This window comes from Pleurodeles waltl, chromosome 8, assembly GCF_031143425.1.
Source record: "Pleurodeles waltl isolate 20211129_DDA chromosome 8, aPleWal1.hap1.20221129, whole genome shotgun sequence".
In the NCBI taxonomy this organism is placed as follows: Eukaryota; Metazoa; Chordata; class Amphibia; order Caudata; family Salamandridae; genus Pleurodeles; species Pleurodeles waltl.
Window position 1 is genome coordinate 1331505361 of NC_090447.1, and position 18157 is coordinate 1331523517.

The 18157-nt window shown below is 45.7% G+C and overlaps 1 protein-coding gene across 1 annotated transcript in view; it reads left to right on the forward strand.

The window, feature by feature from the left end:
• The window catches only part of CWF19L2 (CWF19 like cell cycle control factor 2), an 860723-nt gene that overhangs the window by 38501 nt on the left and 804065 nt on the right, over window positions 1–18157 (forward strand). Inside the window, exon 2 of the mRNA XM_069202341.1 lies at window positions 7851–7961. Within this exon, the coding sequence (XP_069058442.1) occupies window positions 7851–7961 (111 nt within the window). The remainder of the gene's footprint in view (window positions 1–7850; window positions 7962–18157) is intronic.

Below are 18157 nucleotides of genomic sequence, written 5' to 3' on the forward strand. Positions count from 1 at the left end.
TAGGGATGTGCGCTCCTCCCCTGAGGGAGGAGGCACAAAGAGGGTGTAGCCACCCTCCAGGGCATTAGCCATTGGTGACTGCCCCCCAGATCTAAACACATCCCTAAATTCAATATTTAGGGGCGACCCTGAACCCAGGAAATCACATTCCTGCAACCTACAACAAGAAGAAGAGCTGCTGACCTGAAAGCCCTGCAGAAACGACAGAGACGACAACTTACTTGGCCCCAGCCCTACCGGCCTGTCTCAAGACTCAAAGAACCTGCACAGCGACGCATCCAGTGGGACCAGCGACCTCTGAGGACTCAGAGGACTGCCCTGCACCCAAAGGACCAAGAACCTCCCGAGAACAGAGGCACTGTACAGAAACAGTAACAAACTTGCAACAAAGAAACAACTTTAAAGAGACTCTCACTTCCCGCCACAAGTGTGAGTCTTTACACTCTGCACCCGATGCCCCCGGCTCAAGTCCAGGACATCCAACACTGCAGAGAGGACTCCCAGACGACTCCAACGACGTGGACTCCCTGGGTCGACTCCCTGCACCCCCACAGCGACGCCTGAAGAGAGGGTCCAGAGGCTCCCCCTGACTGCGAGTGCCTGGTAACAAAGGAACCCGAAGCCTGGACCAAGCACTGCACCCGCAGCCCCCAGGACCGAGAGGAACTACCTACCAGTGCGACCAGCAGGCGGCCCTCATCCTAGCCTAGTCAGTGGCTGGCCCTAGAAGCCCCCCTGTGCCCTGCCTGCATCGCTAGGGGGACCACTGGGTCCCTCCATTGCTTCCAATAGCACACCCAAAGCCTACTTCGCACATTGCACCTGGCCCCCCCTGTGCCGGTGAGGGTGTGTTTTTGTGTGCTTGTAGCACCCCCCAGTGCTCTACAAAACCCCCCTGGTCTGCTCCCTGAGGACGCAGGTACTTACCTGCTAGCAGACTGGAACCGGAGCACCCCTGTTCTCCATTGGCGCGTATGTGTTTTGGGCCCTCTTTTGACCTCTGCACCTGACCGGCCCTGTGTTGCTGGTGCTGTGACCTTGGGGTTGCCATGAACCCCCAACGGTGGCCTGCCTATGCCCAGGAGACTGACTGTGTAAGTGCCTTACTTACCTGAGATTCCTAACCAAACTTACCTCCCCCAGAAACTGTTGATTTTTGCAGTGTCCACTTTTAAAATAACTTATTGCCATTTTAACCAAAACTGTGTGTACTACTGTTTTAAATAAAAGTTCCGTACTTACCTGTGTGAAGTACTTTGCATTTTATGTACTTACCTCAAATTTGAATCTTGTAGTTCTAAAAATAAATTAAGAAAATATATTTTTCTATATAAAACCTATTGGCCTGGAATTGTCTTTGAGTGTGTGTTCCCATTTATTGCCTGTGTGTGTACAACAAATGCTTAACACTACCCTCTGATAAGCCTGCTGCTAGACCACACTACCACAAAATAGAGCATTAGTATTATCTACTTTTGCCACTATCAACCTCTAAGGGGAACCCTTTGACTCTGTGCACACTATCTCTCACTTTGAGATAGCATATACAGAGCCAACTTCCTACACAAGGCCATAGTCAAATCAGTGTCCTCCATTGGATCCCCCAGCTCCCGCTCCCAAGCCCTCCGTGCCGCACAGACTGCACCTGGTTGATCCCCCTGAAGAGCTCTATAAAACAAGGTAATTAAATGATTCCCATCCCCCAATTTATCTTCCTGTTAAACGCCTTTGAAGACGGCAGGGCGGCCGGGAAATCGCATCAGATCTCAGCACCACATTTTCCACCTTGGCATATTGCAGAAATTGGCCCGGTCCCAAACCAAACGTGTTTTGTGCTTCCTGAGTGGGGTATAAGTCCCCCGCCACAAGATATCCCTGCGCTCTTCAGCTTTCCATGGACATGAAATTATCCATATCCCGGAAGGAAGCCAAGTCCCATATCTCAAGTTCCCTATCAAAGGGCGCACGGTGAATCACTTTCTTAACAGCCTGTTCCCAGATCCATGCAGTATTTCTAATCAGATATCAGACTGCTGTTCCCGACTGACCACCTCTCATCAGTGTTTGTGCTAACCTGTTATTGCCCATCATTCCTTCAAATAGTCGCTTCTCCCAGTTATCAACTCAGTCATCCACTTTGCCGCCTGTTGTTAGTGCGCTGCGTAGTAATATAGCCTAATATTAGGGATAGCCAACACTGCCTTCTAGATCCTTCTGCAGTGTGGACAGCGTCACTTTATTGCGATGCCAATGAGATCAGTAAACTATCCAAATGATTAAAGAGCCAAGCTGTTTATGGAAATAAAGAATTTTGTACCAGGTATAGACACCGTGCAAGAAACACCATCTTTGCTCTAGCCGCTCTTCCTATTACAGAGAGAGGCAGCCTGTTCCAGAACAATGCCGAGCTATTCTTTCCACATTATGTGTCTCATTTGCCGCTGCAGTATGGGTATCTGAAACTCTCCAGTTCTCACCAGAGCCCTACTACTGGCAAGTCCTCCATATGTTTTCCACAAAGTAGCCCTAGAGGAAACATGAGCGACTTATGCGTATTCACCTTAAGACCCGATACAGCCCTAAACTCCTCCAACAACCGCAACAACAGGGGCACCGAAATACTCTGTGATCAAAGGTATTCCAAAGCATCATCTGCGTATAATGAAATTATGTGGATGAAAAGTCCCACCCAAATGCCCCAGGGGGCCAATTCCTCATGCAGCCATACTGGTAGTGGTTCTACCGCTAGGGCAAAAAGGAGCAGTGAAAGTGGACACCCATGTCTGGTTCCCCTGCCAACTACCCAGGTCTCTGACAGTTCCCCTCCCACCCGAACACGTACTGAGGATGTGGTATAGATCAAGCGAACCTACGCACAGAATTTGGGGCCAAACCCTATTCCCCGCAGTACCGCCAGGAGATAGACGTACTGAGGATGCGGTATAGAGCACTGTATCAAAGGCCTTTTCTAGGTCCAACAATGCTAGCGCCAATTTATCCTCTGCACCTATGGTTTCACGCAAGACATGTGCCCAACGACGTAGGTTAAAAGTCGTGCTACAGCCAGTTATAAAACCACATTGGTCTTCATACACCAAGCCCCGAACCACTCCATGCAGCCTAGTAGCCAATATTTTACAAAGGAGCTTAATATCACAATTCAGCATGGTGCGGGCCGATAGGAAGAGGGGTCACTTGGATCCCCCCCCACGCTTGAGCATCAGGCAAACAATGCACTGGCACAGGCACTCCGGCAGGATGCCCTGTGCTCAGGCCTCCTCAAATACTGCCAATAATTTCTCTTGCAGAAGGGGGGAGAATGTTTGATAAAGCTTGACCGGGAGGCTGTGGTACCCCAATTCATGTCTATGTAGCCCTTAATGGCAACTGCCATTTTTTCACGACACGCAGCGTCTGTCAGAATATTTGGGGGCATGCGCCAACTACATGTCACCCTGCCATCTGAACCCCACTGCAGCTGCATCAATACCGGTGCGTGATCAAATTAAAATCTCCCCAAATGTGCTACTTCCAACACTTGCAAGCAGTTCAGGCCACCCAGGAGGAATCGGTCAAGACGGCTATACATGTTGTGCGTCTTAGAGTGACAGGTATATTCCCTACTCTCTGGGTGCAGTCCCCTCCACCCGTCCCATAATCCTAAATTATGCATGACCGCTGCGAGGGATCTCGTCATTAACGGTTTAGTACCCTGTTTAGAGGGGTGACAATCTTTCTCACCGTCCAATATACAATTGTAGTCTCCAGCCAATACAGAAGGAAAACCCACCCCTACCCCCAGCATCTCAGCTATATTATCGTAAAAGCAATGATCATCTGTGTTGGGTGCATAAGAATTGAGAATAGTAAGAGGCGCCTCATCTAACGTACCCTGTAGGAGTATATATAGCCCCTCCACATCAGCTTCGCTGTAGACATGTGTAAATGGGGCCCCTGGCACAACCCATATTGCTACTCCCCTTGCGTAAGAGGAAAAGGACGAGGAAAACACTTGGCCCTGCCATTTCTTAGCAAGCTTTTGAGATTCCTCCTCCATCATAAGCATTTCCTGTAAACAGGCTATTTGAACCTTATGCCGCCGCAGGAAAGAATGCACTCTAGCGAGCTGTATAGTTTTTCAGCCCCCTGACATTTCATGTCAGCATACTAATCTGTCGACCCATGTTAGTACTTTGTATTTTCCATCCATTGTCGAACTTCTCCCGTCCCCCCTCCTCTGCAGGGGAAAAGAAGATTGAGTACTTATCTCACTTCTCACATACACGTGTGCACAGTTGTTGAAACCAAAGAACACATGCAAACATGCACTAACTAAGCAATTCCCAACCCCCATTCCCACCCCGGATAAACAGTAAAACAAGTACATCAAAGCGTACTGTAGATCCATATTTGTAAATGCTGCCAGGACAACAGCCTAGACCCCCAGCACCCCAGTTACAAGATCCTACCAAAGCAGTGGAGGTAACCACCCCCCACCCCGTATGCTAAGTACATCGTGCCTGCATGCCTAATCAATCATGTTCCAATAAAGACAATACCCCCTTCGTCATATAATGCGGACTCAAGGAGTGCCCTATCTGTTTAAGATCCACTTTAAGCCCGTTACCCCTTACTGTACAAACAATAAACATCTGACATAATAACATGCCCCACAGAGAAAAGCGTTAAAACACTATTCACTCAAGAAGAATCAAGTTAACTGTCAACAGAAATCATCTCCACTCCCAGATCAGCTGCCACAGTCAGTCCAGCAGACAGGCCAGGGGACACCACCGCCATTGTACCATCCTGTTGAATTTCAATTCTGCCGTCATCGCTGGCCCTCTGCCCTGTGGAGCTCTCCATCTGGTTCTTCCTGCGTTTCCTCCAATCTGAGTCATCCAATCCGGAGACAAGACCAGCGGCCAAGACGGCCTGCCTGGGTCTACCTGGTGCAACTTTGTCCCACATCTCCAGCCATCTCCAGACTTTCTCCGGGTGGTCAAAAAAGTGAGATTTGCCTCCCTAGAGCACCTTTAAGTGCGCCAGGTACAGTAACATGTATTGAATGTTCATGGCATGAAGCTTGGCCTTCACCTCTAGAAATCCCTTCCTCAATGTCTGTACCTTGTTTGTATAGTCTGGATAAATGGAAATGTAGTGTTTTTCAAAAACAGCTTTATCTGTTTTACGTGCAGCCCGTAGGATACAGTCTCGATCCTTATAGTTTAGAAGATGTGCAATGATAGCCCCCGGAGGGGCGCCAGGCCGAGGGGGTGCGACCAGTACCCCATGAGCATGCTTCACTACGAACACACCGGACAGCCCGAAAGGCTGCAGTACGTTCCTGATCCATCGCTCCATGAAGACCTCCACAGTGGAACCCTCTGCCTGCTCTGGGAACCCAAGAAGGCAGACATTATTGCGTCGAGACCTACCCTCAGCATCCTCCAGTCTCGCCTCCTTTGTCCCAGCTTTTGAGGTGACCTGTGCCATCTGCTTCCATAGAGCACCAACCTCCATCTGCAACTCCAAAATGGACTCCTCCGCAACTTTGACCTTATCAGAGACCTTCCGGAGGTCCACTCAGAGAAGGTTTACCTCCACAGCTACTGTCTCTATCTTTCCCTCAATAGCCACCCTTGAGCCCTGAATTGCCGCAAGAAGTTCAGCACGTGACGGTTCTTCCACAGTAGCTGGCATGCCCATGTCTTCCCGGGCCCACCCATCCGCGTCTGGTGCTGCGGCAACGGATCAGGGGTGGTGTATTGCTCTATGGTGTTACCCTGCATCGCGGCGTTTGCCTGTGCTGCCCCATCTCACCATCAACCAAGGGGAAGTGGGCTGATGAGGCGCGTTGTCGCCGTATCTGGTCTGTAGGATAAAGGTTAGAGTTCCCTTGGACCTTTTCTCTCTTAAGTCAGTCCAGATCCAAGATCAATTCCCAGTAAAATACCAACAGTGGGCCGCATTTAGGTCCATTCAGCCTGCTAACCATCCCCTACTTTAGTAGCTACTCCAATATGGGATAAGGTCCACACTCTGGCACCTGTACACCTTCATACAATGGCACCTTACCAGCACCTCAGAATTAGTGCTGCTGGGGTTCAGGGATGCCCATGCCACCACTCCAATTGTCAAGCCTTAGCCTTCCCTCCACTGGGCTGCAATTCGCCCTGCCGGGCCACACCCCAGCAGTCTTGTTGCGGTGAAGCGCCAACAAGCCCGCTACCGTCCTCCTGGGCCCCCTCTTCACGCCGCCGGCTAGCTCCATCCCCTAGGCCGCGTACACAAGCCGTCTGCCAGGAAAAAGGGCGCAGGGTAGGGCCCTCCTCCGCGCAGGCCCGCAGTCTGCCCTTCAAGTCCGAATCTGTGCCAAACCCACAGCATGGGTCCTCAGCATCAGGGTGCCCCCTGGTCCCACGTCACCACACACGCGAGGACTGATCAGGGCAGTAAGCCCGCCTGGGAAGGCAGAGCAGAGGCCTCCCATCCTTTTTGCCAGGTCGCATCCACCGCCGGGGCCGTAGATCTCGATACCACCACCCCTCCCCCCCCTTCCGAATGGGGGTTCCAAGTTGCCACATGGGTCAGGGCACTCACTCCCTCCTGGAAGAGCACTCAAAGTCCCAGGCACATCAGGATACTTGCAGGATCAGTCCGGGATGGCAGAGAGCTTCCTAGAAGAGTGTCCTGCTGGCCACCTTGCTTGCCCACGCCCCCAACATATTTCACAATTAGATAAACTGCAAACGTCAATTTATATAAGTATATACATATAATATGGGACAAGTAAAAGTGAGAAGAGAATCTACGAACTATCAAAGGAAGCAGCTGTTCCATTGGCAGCCTCTTAAGTCCCATTCATCATTGCCAATATAGATAGTTGAACCTGTTACTTATTGTTAAATGTTACTTTTTTAAAATGCTTGATGACTCTCCCTTTCCTTGTTATTAATGCCGACCATATACATTTGTGCTTTCAAGTGTGCTTCGTTGTAAATGTGTGTGTCCATTTACTTTTGTGGGACTCGCCCATCAGACAGCACAAGCTGTCTGGTTGTGGAAGACCTATTGTGGGCTTACAAAGAACTTACAGTGGGTGAACACTGCTTGCCTTTGGTTGATTTTTGACAATCATTTCCTTTCTTCTTTTTCAATGGATTTCATTTTCCATCTTGTTCCCTATTGGGTTTGTCCCTCCCCTGTAGCATAGCCCATTTACTATCCTCTTGATATGCTAACTTGGGTCCTTAACCTGTTTACTTTTAGGGAGCAATTTCTGTTCTATTTGGTTAAGCACTTCATCAGGGTGCACCTGTTTTCCAGTTTATTTAGTATCTATTTAAGTGACCACAGAGCATTCTTTAAAACCGCACTAGCCCTTTTGTTCCTAAATTCAGTGTGCTTGCAAATGGATTGTGTGTCACATAACTGCCTGTTATTGTGGAGTTTTTATTGTCTCCTTCTATCTCGTTGTTTTACCAAACAAGTACTTTAATATACTGCACACTAAATTACTTTAAAAATTAATAACAAAGCATCTTGCCACTGTTTTCTGTATTTAACGAAGATGGTATTTACTTCACTGTTTGCAGATTTTAACAATTAAGCATCATCGTAGTTGCTGTTCTTCTGTTTGCAAAGGTTCAACAGTTCCTTTGAAACCATTTGCTAAGATTACAGATAGTTGTGATCCAATCAAAGTGCATAGTTTGACGATATATCATTTAAGGTCATTTTAACTTCTACATCATACAATTGCCAAAATTCTTTTGAAAATCTGTGTTGGTATTTACTTAAAATGTCTTGTAATGTTGACATTTCTCAATTTTATTTCTTCGTTGTAGGCAAAAGATGCTTATGAAAAGCAAGAAAAACTGAAAGAACAGAAGCGTCTGCGAGGTGAGGATACGTGGATGCTCACTGATGTGAACGAACGCCTGGACCAGTTAGCACAGGTGAGTAAAGGTATATCCATCTAGTTTGTTCCAACGTGTAAAAAGTCATGTTTAAATGTTAGCTACACAGCGGTATGTCCCCTAATCCCTCTTGCCACATTCTTTTGAAAAATCTGAAACTCAAAAATAGAAGTATAGCTGCAAATTTAGTTTATCAACAGTTACTTTGAGCAAAGAGAGATCCTTGCTGCAAAGGAAATTGTGGCATCCAACTAACACACCTTCAGTCCCCCATACCTTTGAGAAGATAGGAGGGACAAGAAGAAGCGGAGATCGAGCCTCGAACGAGCTAGCCTCTCAGGACGTCTGTCCATAGCAGTCTCGTTCAGAGGCTGTCTGATACTGGGTTAAGTACTGGATAAAGAAGTCATCCTCCTAGGCCCGTCATCCTCCCCGTGTACCCAGATAAGGGAAGAACAGGAGTGGGTCAGTGGTACCTGACACAACCACAGGGCAATTGTGAATTTCTTTCAGCACCTCTGTCTTGGGACTCTTTCTGCTCTCAGCACTCCCCTGAGTTCACGGACTAACTAGTTTATAGCAAAGCACTCTTCATATATACTGGGCTGTGTGGCTGCCTGAACAGATGTTATCTGATTGATCTGTCCAATGGAAGTTGGTTTAGAGTTGCCAAACCCCATTTAATACACATCTAATTTCTTCTTTGGGATATAAACTGAAAACCAATGAGTTGTCTCCGACTGCTCAGGTTTCGTTGTTGATTTAACTGCCACCTAATCAAGTGCAGTGTCTTTTATCCCAAATATTGCTCTGGTGGGCTAGCTCCAGTCACCAGCCTCAGCCTGCTTTACAGGTAATAGTCCAGTTGCCAGTCCTTGATTGGCCAGTCCTGGAGGCCATGAAATTTGCATGTAAGCATGCTCTACTATGTAGTCAAGGCCAAAGTCCTGGAAGCTCTGTCCATAGAATCCCATGCAGCCCTGCTGGGGGATCAATGGCATTTAAGCACTGGTCATTTTGTCCCAAGTCTTCAAATGCACTCAGTAGATCGGTAGGAAACCATTCTTTGCCGTCAGCTTCAGAATCTAAAGGCAACAAGTACCAGGCTCCTAAAGACATGCTGGTGGCAGGGCAGGGAGGTCGGAAATTCCAGGCACTGCTGTAGGGGGACAACTCTAGACGTTTCTCCAACTTCATAGTGGGCACCAAGTATAAATATTGGTCTCTGAAATCCAACTTTTCAGTACACCTCTGGACCTGTAGAAGACTCAGAAGGCCTACTGTGCTGCTCTCCTGCAAGAGGGACTGCTACTTTGCTGCCTGAGTGAAAGGGACTGTACCTGTATCCTGAACCCATGCCCACCAGAGTGACTCCAAGGGCTAGTGGGCTTAACTCCTGATCCCAGCCTCAGGGACCAAACTCCCAACCATTATGAACCCAGCACCTGTCTGCTTTGAGTGTTACCCGCCTCCCCCTCCCCCGTGAAGTGGTGCCACCCCAGTCCTCATGGAATTGGGCCTGGAGATGCCTTGCCAGCCTAGCTGTGGTCCAAACAGAACTGGTGCAGAGCGATGCATCACCTCGCAACTTCACATCAGAACTACCACTGTGCGATGCATCCATGACACAGGACCTTGCATCGCAGCTCTTTGGAATCACTGTGTGCAGCACATCCTTGACGCAGAACCTTGCAACGCTCCACAAACTAGATTTAAGGTACTTTTCAGTGGGCCTAGCGTGGTACATCATGGTTGGTCTAAACTTGTGACTTTGTCCCGGTCCAGTGACCAGATAACCACAGTTGACGCTTTGTGCTTTTTAGCACTATCTATACCTAAATATTTAAAATTGCATATCTCCAGTATTACTGATTGGATTTTTGTTATTTTGGTGTTAAATAATTCATTAAATTTGGCTATATTTTTTACTAATTGGTGTGGGATTTTTCTTTTGATGTGGTATGACTTTATTACTGTTTGAAATGCTGCATACAAACTTACATGCCTCTAAGTTAAGTCTGACTGCTTTTCTGCTAACCTACTAGAGAGTTGAGCACAGGGTAATGTGGCGTTTGTTTCTGTTGATGCAGATAAACATCTGCTGCAGAGCTTTTTCTTTTTTTTCTTTTTCTTTTTTTTCTTTTTCTTTTTCTAGGACATGACAGAATAGTCTGATGTTATCACTGAGAAATCAACTTTAAGAAAGGCTGATTGTGCTAGGTGAATGACCTGGTTGAGGACCTCCTCTAGCCACAAGGCTACTATCTTGGCATAGATCTTGCAGTCTATGTTTATGAGCAATACTTGGCGATAATGTTTGATATCAAGATGTCTTTACCCTCCTTAAAGATAACCACAATGTTTGCATTAGTAGACATGCCTATGATATTACCAGTATTCGTGAAGTGATGAAATAAATTATTGAGTGAATCTAACTGTTATTTTGCGCACATTTAAAAATTTTTGCTAGTTAGGCCATCTGACCATGGGACTTTCCTAATTTTAAGGCTTTGGATAGCCTTTAGTATTTCTGTATGACAAATTGGTTTGTTTAGTTTACCTTTACAGTCCGAATCAAGAGGAGGAATTTGGGAGACTATCTAGCTATTTCTTACAGTCTTCAAGTTTAATTTAGGTTCCTGGGCTGTAGTGTTTCATTGAAGTTGGATTAGTGCTGTGATTGTCTTTCATGTAGGGAATATTAATTTGTTCTTGTTTTGTTTGGAATAGTTTCTTAGAAACCAACCTGATTTATTTTTTCCACATGCTTTCCTTTTTTTATAGGAAATCTATTTATTAACTTTTTTGCTCAATATTTTATACTATTCATATTGAGGGGCTTTTAATTCATTTAGCAACGAGGAACCTTTTGTGTGGTTGAGTTTGAATTCTATTGATTTAATTTTAGTTTGTAGTTCATGCAGTCTTTTGTATTCCTCTTTGTCCTTTCAGGCATTATGTTAATTCATTGGGCCTCTGATTGTGGCTAAATGCTTCTGGGGAAATGTCCTCACTTTGGTTTTCCTGCTTACAAAATTATACCTGTCAGTATGAACGATATAGTATCTCGTTATCTATGAGGAGATCATTCATCCTCCATTGTTTAGTTGTGGTCATTTTGTTTCTCTATGCGAGTGTCCATTAAGATGCTAACATGATCCAAGATTGCTAATGGTTCAGTGTTGCTATTTGATGTGAGTTCTAGGTGTTAAGAATCTTTTAAAAGGTAGACCATCCTTGAAATGTAATCATGTGGATGCAAAAAGAAAGTATACTCACTTCCGGCTGGATTGTGTATGCCCCAGACAGCAATCAGAAGGTGAGAGTTGCACAAGTTTAACATTTGTGGGCCATTCAACTCTGGGAATGCATGAGGGAGTGGGGCAACATGGAACTCTGAATAATTTATTTTCTGCTACTACAACTAACGTCCTTTTTTGTATTTTTACTGTAATAGGATTGACATTTATTTTGGACATCAAAGTGGTGACTGCATTTCTGTTTCTTGGTGTGCCGAGGATGTAAAGCTAGCCTCTCTCGAGATATAGTTAAACAGTAGGACATCTTTTGGACCAAGTCTGGTCTCTTGCAAGAGCCTTGTATCTCCTTTAAGTTTATAGCAGTAGTTTAATTAATCTCTTTTTTAACAAGACTGTTGAGGCCTAGCATTTGATGAGAGAACTTTGAAGTTTGTCTAGTCAGTGTTCTTACTTAGTTGTACTTTGAGGTATGGTCTAGAACTATGTGGTAATAGGAGTGTTTGATCACCCCTTACCTTGTTATGAACTGTGGGATGTGGGGAATGCAGTTGCATTTGTAACAGACCCACAAGGTTTCTAATATGGATAATTTAAAAGACTGCATTGTAGAACAGGCTTGGGTCTCATGGGATGTGAAAATGACATATTTGTCTGTATGGAGGGAAATAACGTATTAGCACACATCATGCCCACATAGGAGGTAAAACGGGGTATAAGACAGGTAAGAGGAAAAGACATATAGAGAAAAAGTTAGACAAAAAAGTTAATAAAATCCAAGACCCAACCCCATGCCCCCTCCCCATGAGAGTGACAGCACTCTAGATTCCACCAGCATAAGGGCCGAGTGTAGGAGTGCCATGGGCAGTCTTCCAAATGCTATACTAAAAGATATCAGTGTTAACATGAACTGTCTTGACCTAACGATTCAAACTTGCCAATAAAGTAGCAGAGGAAGCAATAAACAAGCAAATGATAACATTGGAAGCCACAAGAGTTACAGTGCAGTGGTACAACTGCATAGTAAGAAATGTTGTTCCGAAGCAGTAATAAGCTGATAAGTAGAGTCTTGCTATGGGAAAGCTAGTGTTTTTAACATAATTTACGTTGTACCTTGTCTTCGAGTACATAGAGCGAAAGTTAAACAGTACCGATAACCTCTGCAAGTGATGAATATGAACTGAGTTGGTATCTTTAGGTTATTGCAGTGTGCTTGTCTGACAAACCTTCCCAGCTTGTGGCATTACTGAGCAAGCTTTAAACCATCTGTGATACACAATCACAAAAACCTGAGCACATATAGATAGTGAAAACCATCAGTGCCTATCAAAGTAGAAACTTTGAGCCTAGAATTAAAAGAATACATACTAGTGTTCGTCAGTTCTTTGTTTAAAGACATATAAGACATATAATTGATGGTTAAGACATGATACAAGATGATTGAACATAAAAGAACATTAACAACATTGTTGGTCTGTGTGATTATGTCCTGACAAACAATGGGATTTCAAAAAATTAGGCTTGGTACGGTAGATATCACAGACAGCTGTTTCTCATTGGTCCATGGCAGATTAAGAAATATTTGATTGAAGGACTCTAGCTCCTGTGGTCCATTGGTTTATTTCTTCTTGTAAGTAATTGGTAAATGTGAAGTGCCCACAAATGTGACAGATATACCTAATTTACAAAGATCATTCCTGAGTCCCCGAAAGCCCTCCCTACGAGTCGCTGTGTCTTTTGCATAGTCTTGTGAAATATCAGTTTTTAAACCATTCCATAGTTTGTTCTTCATTTGATTGAGAATTTCTTTTGAATGTCTTTATTTTAGTGGTCTGAAGGTCATCACCGTTGCATGTTTTCAGTATTTGGACGTGTCTGTTGATATTTTCCCAGATGGGACCCTCTAAACCCTTTCAAACTCAAAATCTTTATCAAGAGACAGAACCAATGTAGGAGAACACTGTGACTCTAAGAATTTGACACAGGAATTTGTCCCATTCTTGGAACCTTCTGGCAGAGCAAAAATCCTCAGATTACCCCTGTAGTTACTGTCCTCTAGTTAGGATTGTTACTTTTGCCCCAAGGCATTAGTGATTTTTTTGGTTTTGAGACTTCTCATGGTCCAGGAGGCTTATTCTAGATTCTGTCTCAGCGCTTCTCCCTATCATATCCTTTGTCTTTTCTCAGGTCCACCAACTGAGCTTGCATGACATCTGAGATTTATTTTTCCCTTGTGTTCAGTCATGCAGTGCAGCCAGTATTTGCACAATTTGCTGATGGTGTGCTCCTGTTCACAGAAGACTCTGTCTCCGCTCTACCATGGAAAATAGAAAAGATCCCCAGACGCGCCACAGTGTAGGGACATTTCCTTAATAGGGATAAAATTCTGGTCTTCCCACTAAATATTCACTGCCCCACACTTTGACTCAACGCCTGGGGCTAAAATGGCAAAACAATGCTTTGAAATAATTAGGAATTGGGTTTGGTATGGACTTAAAAAACATTAAATCACTTAATGTATCTAAACTTTTTCCAAAATCAAAGAGATACTATCAGATTAGTCACTAAAATGAATAACCTTGAGGGGAAGAATAGAAACTGTAAAGATGATGATAACCCCTCTTATAAACTTTGCGTCCTGCATGCTCCCGATATTACTGTCACACACAAAATGTTTTTAAATCCATCAATAAACTTATTTCAAAATCCCCATGTAAAAACAACAAAACAAGAATTGCTCTTAACAAAATTATGTTGAACAGAAATGAAGATGGAAGCATGTGACCAGATTTTTGAAGGTGCCAAACCGCCTTCTTGGCGCATCAGAGGTCTTAGTTGATAGCAAATAGCTTGCATACCAGATCACTTTGCCTCCTAAGCCAACTTATTGCCCCAATACCTCTTTTTGCATCCCTAATAATCAACAATGTCAAACAGCTAAGGATCTCTCTTTCAGATCCAAAAATCTTAATCTGACATTCACCTGGATGCTTTGTTTCCTTGATAAAGGATGGACGCTCTTCAACTCCACTCATACAAAGCCTTACTTTGACAGAACAGCGCAATTAAGATCAATGTTCTTGGAAGATTGGGCCTCTAAAGGTATCACTCTTATTGAAGAATTTGTTCCAAAGAGAATCCTAAAACCCTTGCAGAACTGCAATCTAAACATAAACTCTTCAACCTGGATTTTTATTAATTTCTTAAACTGAAAGTGGCCATATGAAAATTAAGGCAAACACCCCTCTGCTGTCTTTCCGGCACTTACACAGATGGGTCGTATTGCCTCAAAAAATGTATAATTTTCTAACCCCACTTAGACCACATATCAACTACAAAATATTGTCTTTTTGCAACAACAACCAAGACCGTTCAGTACCCACAAACATGTGGAAATAAATATGTCTCTCACCTTTCGAAGGTAAAATTACACTGGCATTCACCTAAATGAGGTTAGGTGTTAGGCAATTATAACAATGCTTACTAGAATCCACAAGTTGTGTCTACGAGGTTCAAACCTGTGCTGAAATCGCAACTCAAACAGGTGCTCTATATCACATGTTATACAACCACAAACGTGTGTCCACTGTGGTCACAAATTTAGTTACTCACGCAAAAAATCTTTATTATACACTTCCAAGATCGAACTGAACACAGCACTCTTGGGCATTTTCACTGATGACCCTATTCAACATCTCAAACTACAACATTCTTCTGACAGATATTCTACTAGTCATGGGCTTTAAACTGATGCTACCTGAATGGAAAAGCTTAACCAACATGTTATTGCATACTTGGTGGGCATGGGTTTGCTTTGTTAGAAGTGCAGACCGCACTATACTGCACATCTTTACCCATCTAGAAAGCTCTCGAACTCCATTGACCAATACTTTTAGAAAAGCAAGCTGTCAGGAATGTATAGTTCTAATCACATGCAGGATTTACAATAAAATCTGACTGGCCTATCTGTACGGAGGAACCAAATCTAGACTGACCTACCTTTCACTGCTGTATGTACCCCCATCTAGTGGCTTTGTTTCCTTCTCTCTTGGATGTTCCCTCTATCCCAGTGGCTCCCAATCTGTGGCCCGGGGCCCTGTGAGACCTTCTCAGGGGGTCAGTGACTGCTTAGAAAATTAAATAATATTAGCAGGTTAGGTGCCCATCTTTCAGTAATGACTTAGTGGGGGTCCCCAGATTCCAAAAGTGATTCGGTGGGGGTCCCCGGGTTTCAGTAATGATAAAGTGGGCGTCCACAGAAGTCAAAAGGTTGGGAACCACTGCTCTATCCTCTTCTTCTATTGATGTACCCCTCATTTTTCTCAGGAAACCTACAGTCAAAGTGCAAACCCACTCCCCGGGCCATCTTGGAAGCCCACGCTGTTCTATTCAGGGGAAGGCGTCACTGGACCCAGATGAGCAGAATAGGCTTCATAGCAGAAGTATCCAAAGTCTGTCCTTGAGGGCTCGATCAGATTGATACTTCTAACTGCATATTCCTTACCTTGGAGTTATCCCCAGAAGTCAGACTGGATCTGGAAATGTTTTAGTAAGCAGTATCCCTGCGTGGTGGTAGATATTGTTCAGCTTTTTGGAGCATTCTCCACATCTGAAGTGACATGCACAGTGCCTATATAAACACCACCCAAATGCGCTGACATAATTTTTCTTCCCTCCATGCCAGTCAGCGCAGATCCAGAGGGAGCTACACCCAGTCATTTTTTGACTGAACTTTTTTTACCGTTTTGTTGAAGTTTTTTTTAGATCTTTCTGCTGGTGTGGCAGGGATGTCCACTAAAAAGCCTGGTTTCAATTCTTGCAGCTACCGTCATCAACAGATATCAGTGATGGACCCTCATCACATCTGCCTCTGGTGTCTCAAGTGCGACTACGACTCAAAGACCTGCACCTACTGCTGCTCCATCCATCCGAAGGCTTTGAGGAAGCGGCCCTCAAGCTCTGGGGGGCTTGCTGTGCAATGCCTCAATGGTCTTGATCCTGGTCAAAAGGAAGGTCCTGGGATCTGTTGAGGCGGCATCAATCTTTGTCAAAGTAATCTGTGCGTTTGGGTAAGTCCCACAAGAAGAAAAAGAAGAAAACATCAAAGATGTCTTTGACTTAACCCTGTTATTCGAAGTCATCCAACTAAGTGAGAGAACGCTGTCATTCGAGGTCTGGCTCCGCAGTTGAGCCTGTGCTTGGGTTGGCTCCACTAATCCCCAAGCTTCTGTGAGCAAGAGCGACCCCCTCCCAACTCCACAAATTTTATTAGGTCATGCACCTTATATTTGGGCAGCCCGTCCTTACTACAATCCCTCAGGACTGGCAGGTTAGGGAGGGGCTCCCACTGGTTCTCCGCCAGTTGAGCCCCTTGCATCCACTGATCGATCCAGACAGGTGCCGGTCATACCACCTCAACCTTTCCTGATGCCGGTCCTAATGTCGACACCCTCTGACAAAGCCGTCCCCATTATTATCCCTGACACAGAGTTGGATGGGTGTTGTCCGACAATGACTGCAGCACTGACTGGAGCCATTCCCTCCAGGCTGGAGCCTGAACCATATGTCTATGATCTAGGACTTGGGGAAGATAGGGAGAGCCCACTGACCCTTGAGAAATACCAACCCCTAGATCCTGACAGGGGCTGGTGTTAGGAATTGGTGCAAGCCAGTGGGCTGGACACCTGTCCAGATAGTGGCTTAGTCTCTCCTCCTGCTGGGGCTACAGAGGAGGTTCCACTTTTGCTATTGTGGTGAGGAGGGCAGCCGAGGTCCTGGACCTTCTGCTACTCTCTGTGGCTGTCAAGACTTATTGGTTTGATGGAGGTGCTTCAGCTGGGAGTCGCACCTCCAGACCCTCTTCTCCCATTAATGAAGCCCTTACACATGTCCTGCTTAGGGCCTGTTCCAAGCCCCGCACAGGGGCTCCTGTGAACAGGACAATTGCCTGCCGCCATTGCCCTGTCCCTTTCCTCACCCACCACCCCACTTTGGAGAGCTTGGTGGTCAAAGCCTCCACTTCCCTTGTTAAATCCTGGTGCATACCCCACCACTCCACCGGATTGGAACCCAGAAGGTTCCCTCGCATTGCATTTAGTGAACACTGCGTGCCTTTTGGACCAATACTTACATTCCATGTGGGATTCGTTTTCGCTGACTGATGCCCGGGCCATACTGTCTCAAGATATGGCAGATGGGAGAGATGCAGCTAAGTTCACAACCGGATAGGGGCTAGATGCGACCAACTCTCCAGGCAAAGTGGTTTCTTCGTCGGTGACCTTAAGGTGCCACACGTGGCTGAGGACATCTGGCTATGCAGGGAATGTCCACGCTTCACTTATGGACATGCCCTTAGATGGCTCCTGTCTCTTTGGAGACAATGCAGACTCTGCGCTGGAGCTCATCCAGGACAACTAGGCTATGACCCAGTCCCTGGATCTTTCCGTGGCCCCCTGTCAACCTCAGTCTGCCTTTCGTGGACATGGAAGGGGGCTTCCAGCTGAGCCTCCACCAGCCCAGCCACCACGTCCCGCAAGCTTCTCAACCCCTTTGTGTGTGAGGACACGGTACCCACGGAACTCCAAAGATCGGCCCAGCCCACTACCCTCTGCCAGCCTCAAAGGCTCTTTAGTTTGACCTCTGACCATAATGGGCAGCCAGTGGGTGTCATGGTACATCATTACCTGCACTTCTGGAGGTCAATAACATCAGACCACGAGGGGTTCCCCAGATTGTCCGGCGGGTCTACTCCCTCCCCTTCGTGATGGCCCTCCTTCCATGCCAACCATGACAGGCTGGTAGAGGACCATCTCTCCTTACTCTGTCAGGAAGTAGTGACTCTCTTGGCCAAGGGGACAATGGAGTGGGCCGTAGCAGAAGAAGTAGGTCATGGTTGCTATTCATGCTACTGGCTTATGCTAAAGAAGGACAGAGGCCTCCGTCCTACCCTAGACCTGTGCCCTCTCAATTTCTTCCTGA